The sequence below is a fragment of the Bidens hawaiensis genome, unplaced genomic scaffold, assembly GCF_021521415.1.
Source record: "Bidens hawaiensis isolate Kalapana, Puna unplaced genomic scaffold, B.hawaiensis_p1.1 tig00017673_1, whole genome shotgun sequence".
Taxonomy (NCBI): domain Eukaryota; kingdom Viridiplantae; phylum Streptophyta; class Magnoliopsida; order Asterales; family Asteraceae; genus Bidens; species Bidens hawaiensis.
Window position 1 is genome coordinate 275,453 of NW_027492669.1, and position 24,802 is coordinate 300,254.

Here is a 24,802-nt window from a genome sequence, read left to right on the forward strand (position 1 = left end):
TAGGTCATTAATATACAAGAAATTTTGTTTTAAATAGCACATTTGGTTATTTACTTATTTTCTCCTTTTTTTACAAACCAAATATGATATGAATATGAATGTTATTAGGTTATCAGTTGCATTATAGACTTATAGTTGATCATGTTGGGTAATAGTTTGATCATGCTAATTTGGTTTTGAAGTTATTCAAGTAATGCCATTGCTATTCAAAATCCAATGTGATGTTGTTCTTTTAATAGAGGAGTTAGGAATGTCTCTTATGAATCTTATTTTTTTGGTAACCATAGTACCGCTTACCTGAAAATTTATGGACTTGCCAATACTCTGCTAAACAACAGGGTCAGGTAAATTGCATTTGGCAGAGGTTATGACAATTAAATAGTGGAAGCAAGATTCGAACCTGAAGGTTTCATGAACCTTATTTATAGGTTATTAATACGGGAATATTTGTTTTAAATAGCACATTCGGTTATTTTCTTCTTTTTTTACAAACCAAATATGATATACAAACCTATTATGATATGTAGACATTTGGTTATTTACTTATTTTATCCTTGTTTTACAAACCTATTATGATATGCATATAACAATTTTGCTGTATTTAATACATGGGCAGTTTTAATTTTTCATGTTCACTTATGAAATTGTATGTTTCATGTATAGTATTCGACTATTGTTTCTCTATTGATGAATGGGATCAAGAAACTTACCAAGAATATGTGGGAAAAATAGTAAATCACCTTAAGGACCATTACCCCGACGCATCAATCCTCATTTTCAATTTCCGCGAGGGAGACATAGCGAGTCAACTCGTCTATGCTCTTGCAACTCATGATATGACCATAGTCGAATACCCTCGTCACTATGAAGGTTGTCCACTACTCTCAATGGAAGCCATCCACCATTTTCTAAGATCATGTGAATCTTGGCTCTCATTCGGGGAGCAAAATATTCTTCTAATGCATTGTGAACGTGGCGGTTGGCCCGTTCTGGCATTCATGCTGGCCGCACTCTTGATTTACAGTAAACATTACTCCGGGGAATCAAAAACATTGGATATGGTTTATAAGCAAGCTCCAAGTGAGTTGTTGCACTTGTTTTCATCGTTAAATCCTTTACCTTCTCAATTGAGGTACTTGCTGTATGTATCAAGGAGGAACGTGGGTACAGAATGGCCACCATTGGATCGAGCACTGAGTTTGGATTGTGTGATAATGAGTATGATTCCTGATGTTGATGGAAAAGGTGGCTGTTGTCCTATATTTAGGATTTATGGAGAAGATCCTTACATGCCCGGTGATAAAACTACCAAACTTTTGTTTGCAACCCCGATGAGGAGTAAGAATGTTCGATATTACAAACAGGCATGTTTTGTTGCTGTTATGTTTAGTAGTCAAAATTAATTTTGTAACTGAATTGTCTTATTGGCAAAACTTAGAGGTGGCAGTTTCGACTCACTTACTTATAAACGGGTGAAAAATGCTAGCTTATAAGGAAACAAGTTAAATCAGGGCGAATGTCTCAAACCTTGGAAAAAAGTGTATATGGCCTTCTAAATGTATCTAATTAACAATTAAGATTATTACTGAAATAAAGTATTTTTTGTAATCATAATTTTGATGTACTAATTTTATATGCAAGATTAAATTCTCAATATGACCAGACTCGTACCCAAAAGTTTCTGTTTTGACTCGCTACCCACCCTGAACCGGGCCGATATGGCTTGGCTCATTTATCTTAACGAGCTGAAATGCTCAAGCTTGGCTCGTAAAAGGTTCGTGCCGTCTCGTCGAGCCAGCTTGTTTACTTTAAATAAATAAATTTTAAATTTGTATACATATTGATATATGTAAAAAGAAAAAAATATTATTTTTAACATACACATAATGCCTAATTAATAAACTGCAAAATATATACTTTTTGAGTTGAGATTTTATATATGTTATATTTGGGCTTTAATTTAAAAGAGCGAGCCAACGAGCCAGCTAAACGAGCCGAGCTTACCTTGGCTCGAGTTCGGCTCGTTTAAGAACTGAGTCAGATTGCTTGGCTCGTTTACAAACTGAGCCGCCTCGCCCGGCTCGTTTACAAACGAGCTGGTTTTGAGTAGCCACGAGCCAACTATTTGAACAAATCTAGCACCGTCTGTTTTACCAGTTTTGCCAAAACTGATAAGTGGAAACATAATGTCTTTATTGACCTCCTACTACTTTTTGCAGGCAGATTGTGAACTGGTTATGATCGATCTCGAATGCCATATTCAAGGTGACATTGTACTTGAGTGTATAAGCTTACATGAGGACTGGGAGCACGAAAGTATAATATATCGTGCAATGTTCAACACATCGTTCATCAGATCAAATATTTTAATCCTCAATCGTGATGAAATTGATGTACTGTGGGATGCTAACTATCAAATCCCTAATGACTTCAAGGCCGAGGTAGTTTCTACAAATTTATATTTTTTATATAATGCCTAATAAAAGTATTTATACTTAGTTTTATATGTGCAGTTTCTTTTCTCGGAAATGGATGTTGCAGCCTCTGTAGTTCCGATAGATTCATACTTTATTGAGAAATCAGAAGGTCTCCCTATTGAAGCATTTGCTACGGTTCAAGAGATGTTTAATAGTGTCGATTGGCTTGTTCCTAAAAGTGATGAAGCGTTCAGTGTGCTCCAAAGCATAGTTGCATCGGACTATGAGCAGGTAGAGAGTAGTTATGTGGCGGTTTTGACCCGTTTATGTATGACGGGTCAGTTTTAGTTTGTGATTTGAAGTGTCGAACAAAAATAACTAAAAACGGATCAAGTCAAATAGGTTAAACATGTTGAAACAATGAAACATGACCAAAGTGGCGAAGTGTACTTTTTTATGCACACAACTTTATAAATTGTTCTAGGATTAATATTACAAAACACCAGCATACTTTCTCATTTTTCATGTTTAAGTCACTTTTGACATATTAAAGTCCATCCGCATGTAAAAAAACACAAAAAAGTTCTTCAACCCAGTGTTGCTATACTGAAGTACCCATTCTTGTCTAGAATTCATGTACTTGTGAAAAAATATTTAAAATAATGACTTGTTCTCTTAAATTTCTGAAGTTTTGTCAAGTGACATTCAACTTTTTTGCAAAAACTAATTATATAATCTTGTTTTGATGAATTTAAGGGTAACGGGTCAGTATTTTAGATATTGTTTACAAGTACGTTCATTATAAACAAGTATAGGAACTCTAATATAGCAGAATCGGGTTGAGACACTTTTTCGTGATTTTTTGACATGTGAAGAGACTTTTACATGCCAAAATTACGTTGACGGATTTTTCATGAAAACGATTTAGTATGTTCAATTTTTGTGATATTAACGTTGTGTTATTCAAAGATTTGGGTAAACACACAAATTATGATAAAAAAGGCTGCAGTTTTCTTCATGTAAAATGCTTTTTCAGGATAAAAAGCGTATTGAAGCATTAGAAATGGATCCAAAGAGTCATATGCACTTGGCTAAGGTGAAGCCTACCGGTTCTCAAACATCCTTAGATAGTTCAACAAGTCCATCTCATAGTATTTCAACCGATGAACCCGTGCATCCTTACCTTCGCAAACATGTTTCTGGTGAGTTTCTTTCTCCATTGGGCATGTCCGAGTCGCCTTCGCAGAAATATGCAGATTTTGATGTTAGAACATTTCAAACGGCTTCTCCAACTCGGTCTGCATTCCCGCCCTCCATTCTCCCACCTAGCCCGCCGTTAAAGGATATTCATACAAAAGCTGGACCTTCAACATCTTCTAGAGAGGACCAATCACCTGCAGCACAAACACCAAGTGCACCATGCAGACCACCAGCTTCTTCACCACTATTTATACCAACTACACCATTGATAGAGAAGGTAGACACGAAGCGTGGGCCCACACCACCACGATCGCCAGCTCATCCACACCGGCCTTTACAAGAAGAGCCAGCTAAGAAACCTGGACCATCTCCATCTCCACAACCACCACCACCTCCTCCAACTGCACCCGTATTACCACCTTCTCCAACTGCACCCGTACCACCGCCTCCTACAGCTGCACCTGCAAAAGGAAAGCTAGAAACGAAAGGCGGATCATATACACCAGCACCACCACCACCACCACTACCACCACCTCCTCCAAACCTATACTTGAAAGAGACACCAACCACGCCACGTGGGCCCGTCCCAACACCATCATTACCACCACCACCACCACCGCCAGCGCCTGCTCCTCCAGTTGCACCGTCACCACAGCCCCCAGCTCCCAACTCCTCACAAACTTCTTCAACTCCACCACCTCTACCTCCTCCAATAGCACCTTCCGCTAATCAAATCGAAAAGGGGGGTGCGGTACCACCGCCGCCACCACCATCACGAGGAGGAGGCGGTTTGCCCGGTGCTCCAGCTCCCCCGCCACCTTTAGGTCGGGGGCGCGGTTTATCACCGGCAATGTCAAAAAATCAAAATGCAAAGAAACTGAAGCCGTTACATTGGTTAAAACTAACAAGAGCAGTACAAGGAAGCTTGTGGGATGAAACACAAAAATCTGATGAAGCTGTGAAGTAAGTTTTTCCTTACCTGAGAAAGGGTTAACTTTACGCAATAGTAACGAAGTTTTTCATGCGTTATACTAAATATCACTCATCTTTCATTAGTTGTTCCAGTACTATATAATTTTTGTATGAACGTTTAAATTTTCTAAATTAGGTGTCGCAAACGAAACATATGTGAATCTTGGTTACTGTTTAGTGATTATTTCTTTTTGAGTATGGTGACTGGAAAATAGTTATCACTTATTAGTAATCAAGATTCATGTGTTTCATAATCATCATCATCATCATCATCATCGTACTCAGTATATCCCACCAATAGCAATGCTATGGTAGGGTCTGAGGAGGGTAAGATGTAGACAGTCTTACCTCTATCCCATAGGGATAGAGAGGCTGCTTCCGGTGAGACCCCCGGCTCGATAGTAGTTTTGCATCAAGCCTTGGACATAAGGCACATAGCACTCAATCATCAGGGACACCGGCTGATTGGTGCATGTGCCCTTGTCTTTCCGCTATCAACGCCACCACATGATGCCTGATTAACCTTCCGCCACTTTTAACGTTATTTTCACGAGATTAGTAAAATAACGTCAAAATTAGTGCACTTTTACTTTTGCCCACCCGAGGGTTCACACATATGTACATTATATGCGCGCACCGCAAGCAGGGCGTCATGTGTTTCATAATCACTTTATATTAAAAAATCTAACCATTTATAAAAAAAGGTTATATAGGATTGAAGCACTTAATGAAAGCTGAGTGACTTTAGTGGAACACTTAGGAAACTTGGTAAACTGATGATATTTTCTATCGAGTACTGTTTTATTAATTTACTTTTTGATTTTATGGTTTACTAGGACACCGGAGATTGATATATCAGAGCTTGAGAATCTTTTTTCAGCAGCGAATCCTAATGCAGACAAGAAGGGTGCAAAATCAAAACCTGCAGCAAAATCTAATAAGCCTGAAAAAGTCCAACTGGTAAAACTGTTACCTTTATAACAAATACTCTCAATCATCTATTTATAACTTACATTTTTGACAATTTTGACCTTTTAGATTGATCTTCGGCGGGCATACAACTGCGAGATTATGCTTTCAAAGGTGAAGATACCATTGGATGAGCTAATGGTAAGCGTATTAGTTATTTATAGTTATGTTACTGAGTTGAAGAAACTATTGATCAAATGTCTAAAATGTGCATAAAAAAAGACATAGTAAAGTACATGTGCATGCGCGGCTTAAAAATAAAGTCAACAATTTCCAAAGTATAAAGCGATAATAGTTTAATAAAGTAGAAGCTATAATAGTTGAACTAAATTATTTCTAAGTAAGAAATATTATTATTGTTAACACTTAACATGCACTGTTTACCTTATAGTGTTAGTTACATAATAACAAACTAGATACTGTAACACTCTGTGTATACAATATCTGATTTTTTTTAAAAACTTGGTAGGACTATGTCCTTGCTTTAGATGAGTCAGCACTGGACGTTGATCAGGTGGATAACCTCATAAAATTTTGTCCTACAAAAGAAGAGATGGAATCGCTAAAGGTAATAAGTTTTTTTTTTCTTCTCATAATTTTGTAAGTAGTGGTGGTATCTTGCACCTTTGCACCATGTACTTATTTTGTACCGAGTTTACATATGATGCAGATCAAGTTAATTTGTAATTCTCTTATACTTTTGAATTTCAGAACTATAAAGGAGAGAAGGATAAATTGGGCAAATGCGAACAGGTTCTGTAATACCTATTTTCTAGAGATGGCGATTTTGACCCATTTAGTTACGAATGCGTCTTGTGTTTTGTTTGATCTCAAATGGTTTAAATTAAAACATTCAACACAATCAACCTTCTGAATTGCTATATGAAAAGATTTAGATTATCATGCAGTAATATTTTCTTGTACAAATAATCAACAAATGAAATATTGAATTAAGAAAATGAACAGGGACAAAAAGGCGTTTGCAGGCTAACCCATAGTTTTTACCCCAGCATGCTTTAACCTGTTACCAAACCCGGTTAACCCAGCCACCTCAACTATTTCCGGTGTTACCGGACTGGGACCAATAACTAGGGGTGTAAACAAGCCGGGGAGCTAGAGCTTGTTTATCTTATTAGAGCTTAGCTGAGCTTGAGCTCAGCTCCTTTCGAGCTTTAATTCTAAGGCTTGAGCCTAGCTCGTGAGTAATTTTACAAGCTTGGGCTTGGCTTGTTTATTAACTTACTTGTATGTATATGTAATTATTTTAATATTTATTTGTAGTTATTTACATTTATATTTATGATTAAAACTCTTATTATATTATAATATAAATTATTTAGTTATCGATATCATAAATTTATTATAATAACATATATTATGTAAATGCCTATTTAAAAGATTAAAATAAACTGTAAAACAAAAGGCTTGTTTAGGTTTGCGAGCCTACTGCTCAAGCTCGTTTATTTAAACAAGCTTATTTTCAGGCCTGAGGTAGGGCTCGGGCCAGTTTAAGCGCGGCTCACTTCAAGATTTTAGCAAGCTTATCTCTTTAAATTCACAAGCGGCTTGGCTCGTTTACACCCATACCAATATCTTTACAACCTCAATGAACTCAATCATATGGGCTTTATTATTATGATTGCAACAGTTCTTCTTGGAGCTAATGAAAGTTCCACGAACAGAATCAAAGCTCAGAGTTTTCTCCTTCAAGTTACAGTTTGGTTCACAGGTAACAGGAAAAAAAACAATTACATATTACATGCATTTTCTGCTTTTTTTAGCTTCTAAATTTTGGTGCTCTAAGTATCTTTTTATCTAGGTAAATGATCTTAGGAAGAGTCTAAACGCAGTAAACTCAGCAGTGGAGCAGGCAAGTTATTTTACTGTTAACTTAGTCTACAAGTCAGAAACGGTTTAATTCAATCATACTTTTGTCAAACCAATGCATATGTCAGGTCAGGAGTTCCTCTAAGTTTAAGAGAGTCATGCAAACGATTCTCACTCTTGGAAATGCTTTGAACCAAGGGACAGCAAGAGGTAAGTTATTATCCGTGGCTTGTTGAAAATAGCACTTCACCATGTCATAACTTTTAATCTAAGTATATAATAAACTATTAGTTTGTCTAATATGATTACAAAAATAATATCATTTTGATGATAATCTTGAAAATATTATATGTATTAAAATACAATTTAGGCGACTTTTGAGCGATTCCCATTTAAGCTAACTTTTCTATCTTGACCCGTTTGAGATAAAACCTAACCCGAATAGACCTATTTATAAGTAAACGGGTCAAAAGTGCCACCTCTAAAACATTTGCCTTTACATTGTTAATGTATATATGGTTCTAGTTGACTTTAAATAATATTTAATACCTCTCATCAACAAGCTATAATTTTGGCTAGGCTTGTAAACGACCCAAACTTTGTATTCGGTCGTTTAACTTTAACCGAACAAATGATTGAACATGAGCAATTAAATGAACGGGGTTTTCTTGGTCGTGTTTGTTCTCTAAAAAAATGAACATGCTCGTGTTTGTTTATGTTTGATCATTTTACAGAATTACAGTATAAATGAACTGTTCGGTTCACGCACGTGAAGGAGCAAACATAACTGAACATAGATGAATGAACATAGCTGATCTAAATTCGTTAAAAGTAACATGAAGAACAATGTGTTGGGCCTAAAAAGTTATTAAAACTAGACTAAGTTGTAATGGGCCAAAAATTTACATGAAAATATTAACAAATGTAAACAAACGAACTCAAACAAACAATACTAACAAACATAAACGAATTTAATTGAATGAACGTATGCAAACCTTCACGAACATAAATGAACAAACAAGACATGTGTTCAAGTTCATTCGTTTAACTATACGAGCACATTTTTTTGCTTATGAATGATTGTTTATTAAATAAATGAAAAAGAATATAAATGAACAAACATAAACAAACCTTCATGAACATAAATGAGCAAATGAGACGTGTTCATGTTCTTTTGTTTAACTAAAAGAATACATTTTTTTGTTTATGTTCGTCCCTTTGTTAAGTAAGCAAACATAAACAAACTTCCTCCTGAACGTTCGGTTCATTTACAGGCCTAATGCTGGTTCTGAACTCTTTGCTCTCATTTCTGGACCATATCTTTTTAATTTTTAATTTTTAATTTTTAATTTTTAATTTTAGGCGCTGCTGTTGGATTCAGATTGGATAGTCTCCTTAAACTTACAGATACCCGTGCAAGAAACACGAGAATGACACTCATGCATTATCTTTGTAAGGTACTTTAAATCTTGAAACGTTTATGAACTTATAACTAAATCTTGTTTATATAGTTACAATATGGTTTTCAAGATAGAGAGAAACAATAAAATAAGAACTTGTGAAAGTTTTGTACATGTTTTCACTTTTGTTCATGCTAGCTCTGGTGGATACTTTAGGTGCTTGCTGATAAACTACCCGAACTACTTGATTTCTCCCAGGATCTTAGCAGTTTGGAACCTGCATCAAAGGTGATCTTTTTGGAGTTTAAATATTTAAATATGGACGTGATTTGTAGGCTTGTAATCGAACCAAACGAACAGGAATGGAGCATGTTCATTTTTGTTTGTTTAACTTTAACCGAACGAATGCCGAACATGAACAATTAAACAAACAAAATTTCTTGTTCATGTTTGTTTATGCTTATTCGTTAACAATATAAAAAAACGGTTCATGAACGTAACTGAACATAATGAACAAACGTAACTGAGTTAAAACCAATCTAAAGTAACTGAAATGAGCCTAAAAAATTTAAATGAATAAATTAACGAACGTGTACAAATGTAAACTAACGAATTAGCTGAACATAAACGAATGAGCATAAATAAAAAGCGTTCACCAACAAAACATGTGTTCATGTTCCTCCGTTTAACTAACTTAACAAATAATTTTGTTCATATTCATTCGTTTACAAAATAAACGAACTTCCAGTCGAATGGTTCTGAACGTTCAGTTCATTTACAAGCCTAGTGATTTGTACACAACAATATTTTGATTTTTACAATTTTATCCTTACAATATATGGAAAAAAAATAAGGGTTTGAGGTATGAGGGTAAAAATGTCAAAAGTAGATTCTCGTGTATGAATCACCTCATGGTCTAAATTGATAATTTTTCATGTGTAAATTTTAATGATTACTTTTTATTTAGGTACAACTAAAATTTTTGGCAGAAGAAATGCAAACGATTAGCAAAGGACTCGAGAAAGTTGTGCAGGAATTGTCAACTGCTGAAAATGATGGACCTGTTTCAGAAAAGTTTCTAAAGGTAAGATTTGGCGGTGACAATTTTGACCCGTTTATATTAAAATTAAAACGGGCCAATTTATGTTGTATGTGATTGATAACATGCCAAACAGGTTAAATGCAGAAAGTAGCTAAAATGTGTTAAAAGAATGGACAGGAATATAACTTTTGTAAAACCTCATTATGTTATAGCATAGTTTTAGTTTTAAGAAATCATCTTATTGTTTTAGATGGTTTTGTAATCTTGTTTATTACACTAAACTAGGGGTGTGTATGAGTCAGTTTGGGTTGGAGTTGGGTTTTTAAAAACCATCGATTTTCGGTTTCACAATGGGTTTGATTCAGTTTCGGTGTTTTTGGATTTACCTTGAGCTTGAAAATTTTGTGCTAAAAACTCGCCAAAAATATTGAATTTGGGCCTGAAATTTCGGGCCTCAATTTTTTATTAATTGATTATAACACCTTTGAGCCTAAATTTTTGGAGCTACAATACCATTTATTAATCTCTAATAAATTACTTAAAATTGTTTTTTTCGGTTCGGTTCCAGTTGGTTCATTCGTTTTGTTTTCTGGTTGATAGCAAAATTGAAACTGAACCGAAAAAGAGCTTGTTCTAAAAAACTTAAAATCGGTTTTGGTTCGGTTATTTACGGCTCGGTGTTGTATGGCTTGGTCATAGGCCCGAGTCACTTTTATCCACCTAGAACAGTTATGTTTGACTATGCTTACACACATTCACATTTCGTATTTTTGTTGTTAGGCATTGAAGGAATTTCTTTGTTCAGCAGAAGGTGATGCAAGGGCTTTGGCCTCACTGTACTCTTTGGTGGTATGTCACATTTTTTTTTTCTTATTTTTACTATAAGTGGTCAAAAGATCTCTTATCTATCAATAATGACTTGTACTTTTTTTTTTTATTGTTTTATAGGGTAAAAATGTTGATTCTTTAATTCTCTATTTTGGAGAGGACCCTGCCCGTTGCCCGTATGAACATGGTAATTACTATTTTGTTTTCGAAACCTTAAAAATTTGGAAGCTTATTGGTATCTTAACATCCTTTTATTTACATCTAAATTACCTTTTTAGTTTTACCTTCTCGAGCCCTACATAAGTACAGGTATGAATTTTTCACATGACACGAACCTAACACAAAATTCACGGGTTTAGTTAAAATGGTTTAGCTCAGTTTTTGGTTGAACATGCAAACATGTTCAGCCAAACGAGTTAAACCGTTGCGCGTATGAAAACTGGTTTGGAAACATGGGACTGTTGGAGGGTTGGATACTAGGTCAAAATGGCGGTTCTTTATTTCTTTTTGCACACTTTGGGTTGAGTTAACCAAAATATATTTTATTACGTATATTTTTAACTAGTGCAATAATAATCAAATTTTATAAATAAGTGATTGATCTAGGAGGTTTTTTATGCATTAGAGATACATTTTGAAATATTTTTTAGGGATGCTGAATACAAATTGAATACCGAACGAGTTTTAATATGAGAATTGCGAGAATCGCATAATCACTGTACCTATTGCTTTAACTATGATACATGAGGTAGGTATGTAACTGCATAACCGCCTTCTTTCTCACTCACTTTATCTGACAATCACTACTTACAAGTGCTTATGTAGTACTCTACTTATAGTTAGTTTTGTATTGAACATGCCCTATATATGTGTGTATATATTAAGGGGCATTCATTGTTTTTTAATATTTAAAATTTTTTCAGTAAAACTGAACTTAAGGATAATGCATTTGTTTAAGAACCAATAGTATGTTAAGAACCACAAGAACTGTATTGCATTAAATGCGATACACAAGACGATTATGTAACCGCCTTTGTATCTCTCTTCTACTACTTCTGATTAATCTTTATGCATTATACGCAAGTGCTATACACTGGTAAATACAAGTATTCAGTTATTCACTTGCAAGTACATCATAGTATTCCAGTATACTTCCTAATTATTCAACAAACAATGTATTCACAGTTTATAAATAAAAATGTGTTCCTAATTATATGGAGGTTCTTATTTGAACCGCCCCTATATTTTTAGTTGTAGTTTTAACCTGAATCAACCCATTCATAGTTGTATATTATCGTTTAGATTCGTCAAGGTCTCTATCGACTATCTCTAATATAACATACTACGTGCATAAAATTGTATATTGTCGTTTCCTTTTCAGTTGTTGCAACTCTAAAGAACTTTGTGAGAATGTTCAATCAAGCACATGATGAAAACTGCAAGCAACTCGAGGCCGAGAAGAAGAAAGCAGAGAAAGAGAAGGAATCTTCAAACGAAGTGTCAAAACCAACCGATTCCAATATAGAGTCGGAAAATACGAAAAGCACTCTTACAAAACCCGTAAAATAAATTTTAACCTCATTTAACTTTTATCCATGGGACAAGAAAGGGCTCCAGTGTATCAATAATGTAAAGTTGTGTACTACCACTGTTTCTACCACTGCATGCTGCAACTCTATGGCCATCGCGTTTCCATCAAAGGTTAGCCTCTTAACCTAGAGTTGTGTTCAGGTTGTACTAAAAATGAACGGGTTAACACTTAAAAATCAGAACAAACGGCTAAAAATATATACCTTGTGATTTCTACATGCAAAGTTTTACAGTCCGTATCATTTGCTTACAATTTCATTTCAGTCCGTTTATAAACTGCCAACCTGTTTACTACCCTTTTAACCAGATTAGAATTTGATCACAACCCATATACATCTAGCCTCTAGGGGTGTTAAAGTAAGGGCTCGGCTCTTTTAACTTACAAGAGTGTGAGCTCGGCTCGTGAATAGTATTTTGAAGCTTGAGCCTTGCTCGGGCCCGGGTCGTTTATTTAATAGTTTATTTATATACATTTTTAATTATTTTTATACATATGGATAAAATTGTTTTATAACATAAATTATTTTTTATAATAGTTTTATGTATAATTATATTTAACATATTAAATAAAAATTATATAAATGATAGACTCGGATCGCGAGTAGCTCTAGCTCGATAGGTGAAGCTCGGGCTTGTTTGTTAAACAAACTTCGACCTCTGGCTCGTTAATTAAGCAGATCAAGCTCGTATAAGTTTGGCTTGATTTGAGCTTTTAGCAAGCCGATCTCATGTAGCTCACAAGCAGCTTGGCTCTTTTACACCGCTATTTACGTCCTGCAAGCCTGGTTGAATCGTTTAGATATATGAGTTAAATAGTTTATGTTTATGTTATATGGTTCTAACTGTGTTCGGGTTGGAGTTGATATCCTGACATGAATAAATATAGGGGCCGTGTTTAGGTTCTCATCAAAATAGTCATTTAGTTTTTATCCTGACTTGAAACTTTTCTGCAGCAAAGATGAACCGATACACGATGGCAGTTTTGTAAATATTAGGAACCTGGATATCGAGCGTGGGCGCTATTACCATGTTATAACAACATGCTCCTACGTGTTTGTTTGAACGAGAAGCACATTCTTTGCTAAAAGAGGTACTCAATAAAGACGCGGGAATTGAAATGTTTTTGTAACTAAGCGATCAACGATAATTTTCTTGTTATATTAACACCGGAAGAGTTGAACTGTGACCGTTGGTAACTTATGATTAAGAAAATAGTTAATGGATTCAACAATGGTTGTTAATATCATCACGTTGATGTTACTATCTTATGTTTGTAAGAGACTGTTAAACGAAAATGTGTTATTGGATCCCCGCAATCGCAGGATCTTCCATATAATCTTGATTTTCATCATAAATCTTAAGATTTGAATATGCTTTTGCTTAACTAGAGTTTGGGATAAAAAAACTACGAATGTGACTGATGTGGTGTGAGATATATATATTTCTATTAAAGATTTATCACACTTTGTCGGGTTTTAAAAATGGTTTTTACGTAGACTTAACCACACACACAAAAGACAAGTGTACCCGTCGTGTGGTAATATAGTAACAGCGAGAACTGGGTATCAATCCATAGACACGTAAATTTTAATATCAAACCTTTGCAAATATAATAACCATGAAAAATGAGTTTAATTGATTTGTTTTTAAGATTAAATTTTTAGAAAAACTTGTAACAATAATTTAAAACAAGTAACACGATAATGGAGGTAATCAAGAATTAAGAAGCTATCACCTTAACTTAGAATCCACTTGACTCCTAATGACGGTAAACTTAAATATATGATAAATTCACTATTTTGTTTTAAAAAGAATAGGTTCTAGTTATAGATAACCATCCAAATGATTTTTTGGAAAACTTAGTATGAATTATACAAACTAATAACCTCAAATCATACTATAATGTAAGTGAACCTTTATGTTGAAATATAAAGATATAAATTATCACTCAATTACGAAATTAAAATCTAACAACCGGTCGGAAAGATTACATGAACAACACATAATTCACCTATGGTTGATTAAATTAGGCTAAGTTCAAGTATTCCCTTGATTTATGAATTTTCAACCCAAGTGTAATATTAAAATAGTTGTGTTAACAAATTATTTATAATATTACTTAACAAGAATATCAATTCATAACAAATGTTCAATATTTTCAAATCTAAACATGAGGATATGTGTTTAACCAATTTTCATGTAGCATACAATAATTGTTTTAACTATTTCTAGATTAAAAGTTATAAAGTATAAATAAATGATAAAATCAAGAGTTTTTCAACATAACAAAATGTACCATTTATAATTCTTGTATATTACTTTCAATTGTTTAAACACAATATTTCATCAAAAGATAACCAAGAACTAGTCATTGTTTTAACATAAAATTATCATATATTAATTCCAACTATCAAAAGTTGTCAAGTTTCATCATGAGTTAAGGTGATATAAAGAGTTTTAGCTCATGATAATTATAAAAGATACACCAAAATAGAAGAATATAACATTCATGTTTAATATTAAGATAATCTAACCAAGAAACCAAGCTAGATAATTATGATGATGCTAAGACTTCTTCTTGATGTTGTATGAGGGGTTCAAGAGCTTCTCTTTCTTTAATTCTATGGAATATTGTAGTGAAAATGAAAGTGTTTCTCTCCAAGATCGGATTTCCAAATGACAACATGCATGGTCTTTATATAAGCCTACTGTGCACAAAGCATGACCCATGCTGGTCCCCTTATAATACACCACGTGATCCCTGTTGTACTCTTTGGCATATTGCTAGGCACGTGGCATGTCTGGTTTAGGCTTGGGCTGTGCTGGTCCCTCAAGCATTAAATGCGCATGCACTGATTGGTACTTTCTTTGGCAGGCTTGATTGGCATGGGGCATGCCTGGGTGAGGCATTACCCTGTGTGTCTGCTAAAAGGGGGACAATTTACTTTTTTGCCATCTTCTGAGGAGGCGTAGGGCATGTCTGCTGAGGATTGACCCATGCTTGGCTGATGTGTCTTCAGATGGGAATGGGGCATGCCTGGCTGAGGCACAGCCCCATGCTTAGGGCCATACTTTCATTTTTCTTGATTATTTTCTTTGTTTTTCATCATGTTTGGTATCCTAAGCTCATTTTTCCTATAAAAACAAATAAAGGCTTATTAGAATCGATTCTCAATAATATTATCAAGAAAATAATATGAATCAGGTATAAAATGACGCAATAAAGATTTATAAATAATTATACATCAAACATCTCCACACTTAAACCTTGCTTGTCCTCAAGCAAGCAAAATATAAAAATTCTCCAAATGGTAATAGATAATGAGACCGTAGACGTAGATCGTATAAATATATGTAGTGACATAGGAAAACATGGTTTGTATTTATGAGTTTCTTTTTATGCAAAATTACGCGTTCTCACAATGTTCACTCACACTCGGTTTTATATCTGATCATACATGTAATGTTGTATGTATATATGAACACTCTTGTCAAAATACAACTTGTGAAAAATAAGTTTGTCTAGGGATCCATTCTCCACCCACTTTTTGAAATGTTTGCATAAACAGGGAGGTAATAGATGTTGGTGTTTGTTTGGATAGAGTGTGGAAGGCTTGTTGGTTCAAGGTTTGTGGGTTTAAAAGAAAAGTATTTATAAACAAATGTAACTTGATCGGGAGCTGTGATAAATCTTCCATGCTTTTTGAGTTCACAAAAATTGCTCCTTTCATCACATTTTGTGCGTGGTGATCTTCTTTTGAACTTTTTTTTGACTATATACAAAAATAGTGACCTACAATTGAAACAAATGTCTTGACTGTCGTTGGTCTTCTTGAAACTTGATCTTGAAATACAAATGGTGTAAAATTGTTTGAAGGGGTTGATGCGGTTAAGTGGTTTTTTTTTTGAGGTAGGAGGGAAGGTTTCTTTGGAGTAGGGTTAATGTGGTTTGTGATGGTGTTTGAAGAAATGTTTGGGTAGTTCATATATTACCTCCATCTTTATACAACATTTCATTCGGATCTCAAAAAGTATGCCCAAAACAAGTTTTAAATTACACGAAACAATTGACTCACTCAATCCGCCAAAACGTAAGCGATAATATATTGTAATAAGGCTTGAAGCTTTGCTCACGAGAACGGAGGGATTGAGTTTAAACGCCACATTTTGCATGAAGATTTTTCTCAAGAAATACAAACCATATTTTCAGTTTTTACATTAAGCTAAAGTTGATTCGATGGTTGGTTTGAATGAGCACTTTTCGAAATACAACCTTAACCCTTGGTTTTGTCAAAAATTCAATAAAGGCTTAATGGTCTTTTATTTATTTATTATTATTCTTTTTTTTTTCTTTTCTTTTTTTTTAAATATTTGACACAAAAACTAAAATTTGGAGAGATTTTTTTTGAAAATATTTTATGGGACAAAACAAAGTTCAAGTAAACCCCTCTCCATACTTGAATCTCACATTGCCCTCAATGTGAAAAGATATATAAAAATGCAATACAAAATGCAGGGAAAGGATGAAAAGTAACTCCCCTATATGCCGGCGGCCAAGGGTTGCGCCCGAAATCCACACTTCTCTTCCAGCTAGATGTTTCAACGAAAGAAGCAACAACCATCCAAACAAACAACATAAAAAGTCATAAAAATAAGATAATATAATGTCTAGAGTGGGCACGGAACAACTAGTACCCCAAATATGCTGAAAATTGTCTAGACATTTCCTAAAAAGTGTTTTTTTTTTGGTTGCAAAAACTATGTGCAAGTGCCAAGTTTTTGGTTAAGGGTCCTGGCTAGACCCGTGACTTTCTTTGAAGGGTTCTTGGAATGGATTAGCATTACCTTCGAGACGGTTCCAATTTGTCCTTCGACGTAGAGTTTTAAAAGATGACCATTGACTTTAAATGACTGACCATCTCCATTTTCGATTTCCACGGTCCCGTAATCAAAAACCTTCTTTACAAAGTATGGGCCAGACCAACGAGATTTAAGTTTTCCGGGAAATAAACGCAACCTAGAGTTATAAAGCAAAACACGATCACCCGTTTTGAAATATTTGTGTTCTTTCAAATGCTTATCGTGTACCAACTTAGTGCGTTCCTTGTAGATTGTAGAATTCGCATAAGCTTGATTTCTTAATTCTTCCAACTCATGAATTTGCATGAACAGAGTCTCGCTCGCATCGACCAAGTCAATATTAACGGCCTTTAACGCCCAATAAGCTCGGTGCTCCAATTCCACAGGAAGATGACAAGCTTTTTCATAAATCAACCTAAACGGTGTGGTACCGATAAAAGTTTTATAAGCGGTTCGTAAAGCCCATAATGCGTCATCTAACTTTTCAGACCAACTCTTACGATTTTGCCCGACTGTTTTCTCAAGAATTCGCTTAATGCCCCGGTTAGTGACTTCAGTTTGCCCACTGGTTTGTGGTAGGGGTGTTCATCGGATCGGATAACGGATTATTCGGGTTATTCGGATTTGAAAATTTTTAGACCCTATCCGAAATCCGATCCGATCCGATCCGAATTAAAATATTCTTATCCGATCCGAATCTATCCGAATTCATTTCGGATCGGATTCGGATAATATCTGAATAATCCGAAATTATCCGAATAATCCGAAATAAACCTAATTTTTTTTTCTATTTTTTTGTTTCTAACATTTAATAGTTTAGAATCAAAATAAGCATATAAACCAAAAAATACGAATTACTCTTAAAAAAAATTTAAAGTTTAAACTTCAAATAATAGTCTAATGAATATAACAAACCGAAAGATACCACTAAAAACATGTTTTTTATTCGGATTAAACGGATATCCGAATAATCCGAACAATCCGAATTTTTTCAAATTCCATATCCGAATCCGATCCGAATCCGAATTAGTTATTCGGATATTCGGATTGATCCAATCCGAATATCCGAATAAGAATTCAGATCGGTTTATTTGGGTTTCGGTTCGGATTTTGGTTTTTCTCGGATTTCGGATTTCTTGAACACCCCTAGTTTGTGGGTGGTATGGTGTTGAAAATCTATGGTGGACACCATAGCGAGACAATGCCTTTTCCATTCGGGCATTGTAGAAATGTGTTCCCCGATCACTAATGAGTGCTTTTGGAACACCAAAGCGTGAGAACAATTTTTTTAGGAATTTGACAACTACCATAGCATCATTGGTGGGTAAAGCCTGAGCCTCCACCATTTCGAAACGTAATCGACAACAACAAGGATATACCGATTTCCAAACGAAGTCGGGAATGGTCCCATAAAGTCAATTCCCCAAACATCGAAAACTTCACAGACTTGTATGGCCTTTTGGGGCATTTCATCTCGTGTAGAAATGTTGCTTGCCCGTTGGCATGCATCACAAGATTTTACAAGGTCATGAGAATCTCGAAAGATGGTGGGCCAGAAAAAACCGGCATTAAAAACCTTCTTTGTGGTGGACGTGACCCCATGATGTCCTTCCGTGGGTCCTTCATGACAATGTTGGAGGATTTTGGTTGCTTCATCTCCAAACACACATCGACGGACGACTTGATCGGCTCCGATTTTGAATAAGTGTGGATCCTCCCAAAAATAATGTTTAACATTGGAAAAGAATTTTCTTCTTTGTTGATGTGTCAAACCTTTGATCATGACCCCACTTGCGAGATAGTTAGCGATGTCAGCAAACCATGGATATTCCTCTTCGTTTGTTTGGATATACATAAGAAGTTCATGGGGGAAATTGTCATTTATATGGGACTCCACTAATTCTTGTGAAGCTGGGTATTCTGAATGGGAGAGGTGATCGGCTGCTACATTCTCGGCGCCTTTCTTATCTTTTATTTCAATATCGAATTCTTGAAGAAGCAGAATCCATCGGATTAATCGAGGTTTTGTATCCTGTTTGCTAAAAAGTTATCTAATGGCTACATGGTCTGTGTAGACAATGGTTTTGGAAAGGATAAGATAAGAACACAACTTATCAAATGCAAATATTACAGCCAAAAGCTCATTCTCAGTGGTGGTGTAGTTTTCTTGAGCATCATTGAGAGTTTTTCTGGCGTAGTAAATTGGATCAAAGTGTTTATCCTTCCTTTGGCCCAACACTGCCCCAAATGCGAAATCACTTGCATCACACATGAGTTCAAGCAGGAGTGTCCATTCTGGAGCTACCATGATTGGGGCATCAACAAGCTTATATTTTAAAAATTGGAATGCTTTTAGACATTCTTCGGAGAACACGAAGGGAGCATCTTTTTCTAGGAGTTGTGTCATTGGCCGAGCTATTTTTGAAAAGTCTTTTATGAAGCGGCGATAAAACCAGCATGGCCAAGAAAACTTCGAATGGATTTGACAGATGTGGGTGGTGGGAGCTTTGAAATGGTCTCGATTTTTGCTTTATCGACTGATATACATATATTTATACATCTCGAATCCCTTGTAAAGTTGTGTTTATTTAATGTTTCAAGTTCGGTTTAGTTCGTGTTTAGTTAGTATTTTATTATATAAGGTTTTGAGTCAAGTATTATATAATTATCATGTTTTAACTCTTTTGGTGTCTTGAACGTTAAAGCTTTAATTCTTTCTATCATTTCGTGAGAAGTTTAAGTTCGTTGTGCTCGTCAGTGATTACATGATTGCTTCACTAATGTTTTATTATGTTTTCATATATATGGTGGCTTGGAGAAGCAAGGGAAGCAAGTTCTAGAAGATTCTCAATGTTACTTGGAGTTCAAGAAAAGATTAATCAAGATTTAACAAAGATCTAAGAAGAAATAACAACAAAATTTCGTAGCTCCCACCTAAGCCACGCCGCGCCGCACGATGGTTATGCCAAGGGGGGCCGCGCAGCGCCTAGGCCTCTCTGGTCAGCCGTTTTTGCAAGTCCAAGCCCATCTCGTTCTATATATTTACCATTATAAACCTAGCCGATTGAAGAGACTTTGGCAGCCGATTTTGAGAAGAAAACCAAGGGTTTGGAGAAGTTTTGGAGGCTAGGAATCAAGGAGCATCATAGAGCTTTCATACAAGTGTTCAAGGGTCGATTAAGACGGGTTCTCTCGTTCTTTATCTTTGTTCTTGTTCATTATTTTTCATGATGTTTATCTTTGTTCTTTGGTTTAGTTATTTGTCTTTGATTATAACTATGCTAGGCTAGACTTCATGTCTACCTAGGTTTGATGAACATGTGTTAGCTTGATTCTTGCTTTGGACAATTGATTTGATTATGGTTTTGTTGATTTAATAGTAAAAGACTTGATTTTGCTTTCTTGATGCATATGAATGTTTATTATCTTGATTGATTATTAATTATTGCTTCACATAAATCTTATATCTCTTGATTGTGTTCTTTAGATTTAGGGTTTATGTTTAATCATTACTTGGTGTTTTTATTATTGTGATTGAATGGGCCCATTAGATCATAGAATCTTGTTGATAGTTGGTTAGGGTTTTGAATGTTCTGCTAAATTCCAATAGCTGTAAGGTGAGGAGTTGTTCATGTGTCTTGGTCAATCGCATGCTAGGATAGATTAGTGACAATATTCTTTCTTATTGTGTTGATCCTTGTTCATGATGTCGTGTTTAGTTTATCAAGCTATCTAGGGTTTAGTGTTTCGTGAGATTATTTGCTTTAGATACTATTAATTAACCCTATTTGATAACTGTGAGGAAATCAATATAACTGATTGCTTAATAATCTAATATTTATTCTTTAGGATTTTACTTGATGCGATTGAGGGTCCTTTAGGGTTTGTTAGATGAATACGTTTAGAAATCAGTTTCCATATCATGTTATTTGTCCATTGCTTGATGATTGTTGATGCATGGGATTCTTACCTAGGTAGATTCCTTCTCTGATTAGTTTCGATCTTGTGATTAATTGCTTGTTTTCTAGTTTACTTGTTTATTTGCTTTCTTAGTTTAATCTTTGTTTAAAAACCCCTTTAAACATTAATAATAAATAGTCGTGTCGTAAGTCGAGTCTAATTAGTTAATTAACGTAATTTATAGAGTCCCGTGGGTTCGATATTCCGGACTTACTTAGCTTTAGTACAATTGACCGGTTCACTTGCCGGTGTTTTGTGTAGTTGAGTCTTAAGTCTAGTTTTTATTACTTGTTTAGTTTAATTAATATTTAATTGACTGTTTCTAGCTCATAAAGTTTTTGGCGCCGTTGCCGGGGACTCTTGGCAATTGCGTTATTTGCGTTAATTGGACTTATTTTTTATATACGTGCTATTTGTTTTATTTTCTTTTGAGTCGTAGAAGTATAATTAAATTTTAGTTTAGTTTAGTTTTAGTTTCTATTTTTAGTCTACTCACTTAGTCCGTTGCGTCTTTAAGGTTTATGCCACATCTTCGTTCGCAAGGACCACCGCTAGAGAACCTAGAATTTTCCCCGTCGAAAACCGAAGCTAGCTCGTCAGCAGAGAAACAACCGTCAGTAGCCCGCATCTACACTAAATTCATCACCACCCAGTTCACCGCCTGAAAGTCCCGAGAAATCAAGATCAAATGGCCGACGACAGAACAATTGCTGCTCAAGCCTTCGATGGCTTAACCGGAAACCAGTCATGCATCGCCGTTACCCAGATCGACAACCCCAACTCGTGGCAAATTCTGTCATACGATATAAACAACATCGTTCAGACTAATCAGTTCACGGGGCGTGATGACGAGGATGCACCGGCTCACATTAACCGACTTTACCACGTTCTTAAAACTTTCAATTTAAAAGGTGCTACTGAAGATGCTCTATTCTTACATCTATTTCCATTTTCACTTGCGGGTAAAGCTGCTATTTGGCTTGACACTCAACCACCTGGCACGTTTACTACTTGGGAGGCGTTACATTCAGCATTTATCAAGAAGTACTTCTCACCTGCTAAAGCGGCTGTTCTTCGCGATCAAATTCATTCTTTTCACATGGAACCGGGGGAGAAATATTGTCATGCATGGGAGCGCTTTCAGAACATGCTATCTCGTTGCTCCCAGAATGGTCTCACACCATGGGCTCTCGTGGAAAAATTTTACAATGGGTTGAACTACGAAACCCAAGTTCGGTTCGACACGGCCGCGGGAGGAAGTTTACTGGCAAAGAAGAATGTCACCGAATGTAATGAGATGTTTGAGAGCTTTGCTCAAACCGTTTATGCCAAAGAGCCACATCGCAGGAATTCCACTCTCGTCACTAGTACATCATCGTCCGCTCGAGGTGTACACCAGGTTAATCTGGATACTAGTGTGGCTGCTGCTTTGGAATCACTAACCCAAGAGGTTAAGGATCTAAAGGCCAAGGTGGACAGGTGTGAGTTTTGTAGGGGTGGACATGGTACGTTGGAGTGCCCGATGATGATTCAACAGGTTGATTTTGTTGCTGGTCAGAATAGGTTTCCCAATAATTACAATAAAAACAGTTAGAATTGGAATGTGGTGTGAGAGATATATATTTTTATTAAAGATTTATCACACTTTGTCGGGTTTTAAAAATGGTTTTCACCTAGACTTAACCACACACACAAAAGACAAGTGTACCCGTCGTGTGGTAATATAGTAACAGCGAGAACTGGGTATCAATCCATAGACACGTAAATTTTAATATCAAACCTTTGCAAATATAATAACCATGAAAAATGTGTTTAATTGATTTGTTTTTAACATTAAATTTTTAGAAAAACTTGTAACAATAATTTAAAACAAGTAACACGATAATGGAGGTAATCAAGAATTAAGAAGCTATCACCTTAACTTAGAATCCACTTGACTCCTAATGACGGTAAACTTAAATATATGATAAATTCACTATTTTGTTTTAAAAAGAATAGGTTCTAGTTATAGATAACCATCCAAATGATTTTTTGAAAAACTTAGTATGAATTATACAAACTAATAACCTCAAATCATACTATAATGTAAGTGAACCTTTATGTTGAAATATAAAGATATAAATTATCACTCAATTACGAAATTAAAATCTAACAACCGGTCGGAAAGATTACATGAACAACACATAATCCACCTATGGTTGATTAAATTAGGCTAAGTTCAAGTATTCCCTTGATTTATGAATTTTCAACCCAAGTGTAATATTAAAATAGTTGTGTTAACAAATTATTTATAATATTACTTAACAAGAATATCAATTCATAACAAATGTTCAATATTTTCAAATCTAAACATGAGGATATGTGTTTAACCAATTTTCATGTAGCATACAATAATTGTTTTAACTATTTCTAGATTAAAAGTTATAAAGTTGCATGAATAACATTTATAAATAAATGATAAAATCTAGAGTTTTTCAACATAACAAAATGTACCATTTATAATTCTTGTATATTACTTTCAATTGTTTAAACACAATATTTCATCAAAAGATAGCCAAGAACTAGTCATTGTTTTAACATAAAATTATCATATATTAATTCCAACTATAAAAAGTTGTCAAGTTTCATCATGAGTTAAAGTGATATAAAGAGTTTTAGCTCATGATAATTACAAAAGATACATCGAAATAGAAGAATATAGCATTCATGTTTAATATTAATATAATCTAACCAAGAAACCAAGCTAGATAATTATGATGATGCTAAGACTTCTTCTTGATGTTGTATGAGGGTTCAAGATGTAGGTTCCCTGGACGGATCGAACGAGATATATCGGTCTACTCAGGTGCGGAATCCCTGCGTAGATCGTTACGAGTATAGAAACACAAACCAAACAAGCACACGAATAACCGAACACACGTTATATATTATAACTCAAACACGTGACGTAATATCACTGTTACAGACTCTCGTCCTCACGTTACAATGAACTCGAACTACTGAAACGAACTTAAACGACCAACTCAAAACCAAGCCTTAAGCTGGTATATAAATACACGACAACTTCGCCTGGCATGTTCAGGCGAAGTTGTCCATAACTTCGCTTGACTAACAAGTTCGCCTGTTAAGCAAACTTGTCAGTAACTTCGCTTAAACATACAAAACATAATTAAACATTACAGACTCGATTACAGACACTAGACTATGAACTACTGACATTATGCACCAACAGACTCCCCCTTGGCAGTAGCTTCATATCTTGATCTTTAAGCACTTGTCTTGTAATCTTCAATCTTGTATCTTCACGCATGCACTCCTTCTCTAACACAAACTGACACAACTCTTTGATACTTCCTCGCTTCGTCCTTCCAAGCAGGAATATAAAAGATTTTTTTCTCATTAAGCACCTTCACATCAGCCTGCGATAAGTTTACCAAATGCATCGGATCGTAAACTCTTAGAAGCTCCTGTTCATCCTCGTCTTCCATCACCGCCTCTGCTGTCTCACAATCCACATATCACCACTTTAGGTCTTTAAGCACATCCTTGGGCATTAGCTTCATCGGTACTTCTTTCAGGCACCGGATCGGTTTATACTTCATGACCATCCAAGGTTTTCCATCAGCTCTCAAACCTCTATCCTTGTCTTCAACAAGTTTTCCCTTCTGCGGTTTCAACAGCTCAAACTTCTTTTCTTTTATACTCTCTCTCCATACAATTTTCTCAATGACTCTAGC

The 24,802-nt window shown here is 35.2% G+C and overlaps 2 protein-coding genes across 2 annotated transcripts; one reads left to right on the forward strand and one right to left on the reverse strand.

Annotated features, from left to right (window-relative positions):
- Window positions 1-547: 547 nt before the first annotated feature.
- LOC143554414 (formin-like protein 18) lies at window positions 548-12,355 on the forward strand. Its single transcript, XM_077044175.1, has 17 exons — window positions 548-1,368; window positions 2,224-2,441; window positions 2,514-2,708; window positions 3,454-4,580; window positions 5,426-5,549; window positions 5,628-5,699; window positions 6,028-6,126; window positions 6,270-6,311; window positions 7,207-7,287; window positions 7,378-7,428; window positions 7,514-7,595; window positions 8,748-8,842; window positions 9,002-9,073; window positions 9,753-9,869; window positions 10,608-10,676; window positions 10,776-10,842; window positions 12,037-12,355. The coding sequence occupies exons 1-17, from the start codon at window positions 609-611 to the stop codon at window positions 12,222-12,224; spliced, it is 3,459 nt and encodes a 1,152-aa protein (XP_076900290.1). The 5' UTR covers window positions 548-608; the 3' UTR covers window positions 12,225-12,355.
- A 4,648-nt stretch (window positions 12,356-17,003) lies between these two features.
- Window positions 17,004-19,413, reverse strand: LOC143554418 (uncharacterized). The gene is made up of 3 exons (XM_077044180.1): window positions 19,237-19,413; window positions 18,879-19,137; window positions 17,004-17,617 (listed from the first exon to the last, which is right to left on the reverse strand). Exons 1-3 carry the CDS (start codon window positions 19,411-19,413, stop codon window positions 17,004-17,006), a joined length of 1,050 nt encoding a protein of 349 aa, XP_076900295.1.
- Between the last annotated feature and the right edge of the window lie 5,389 nt (window positions 19,414-24,802).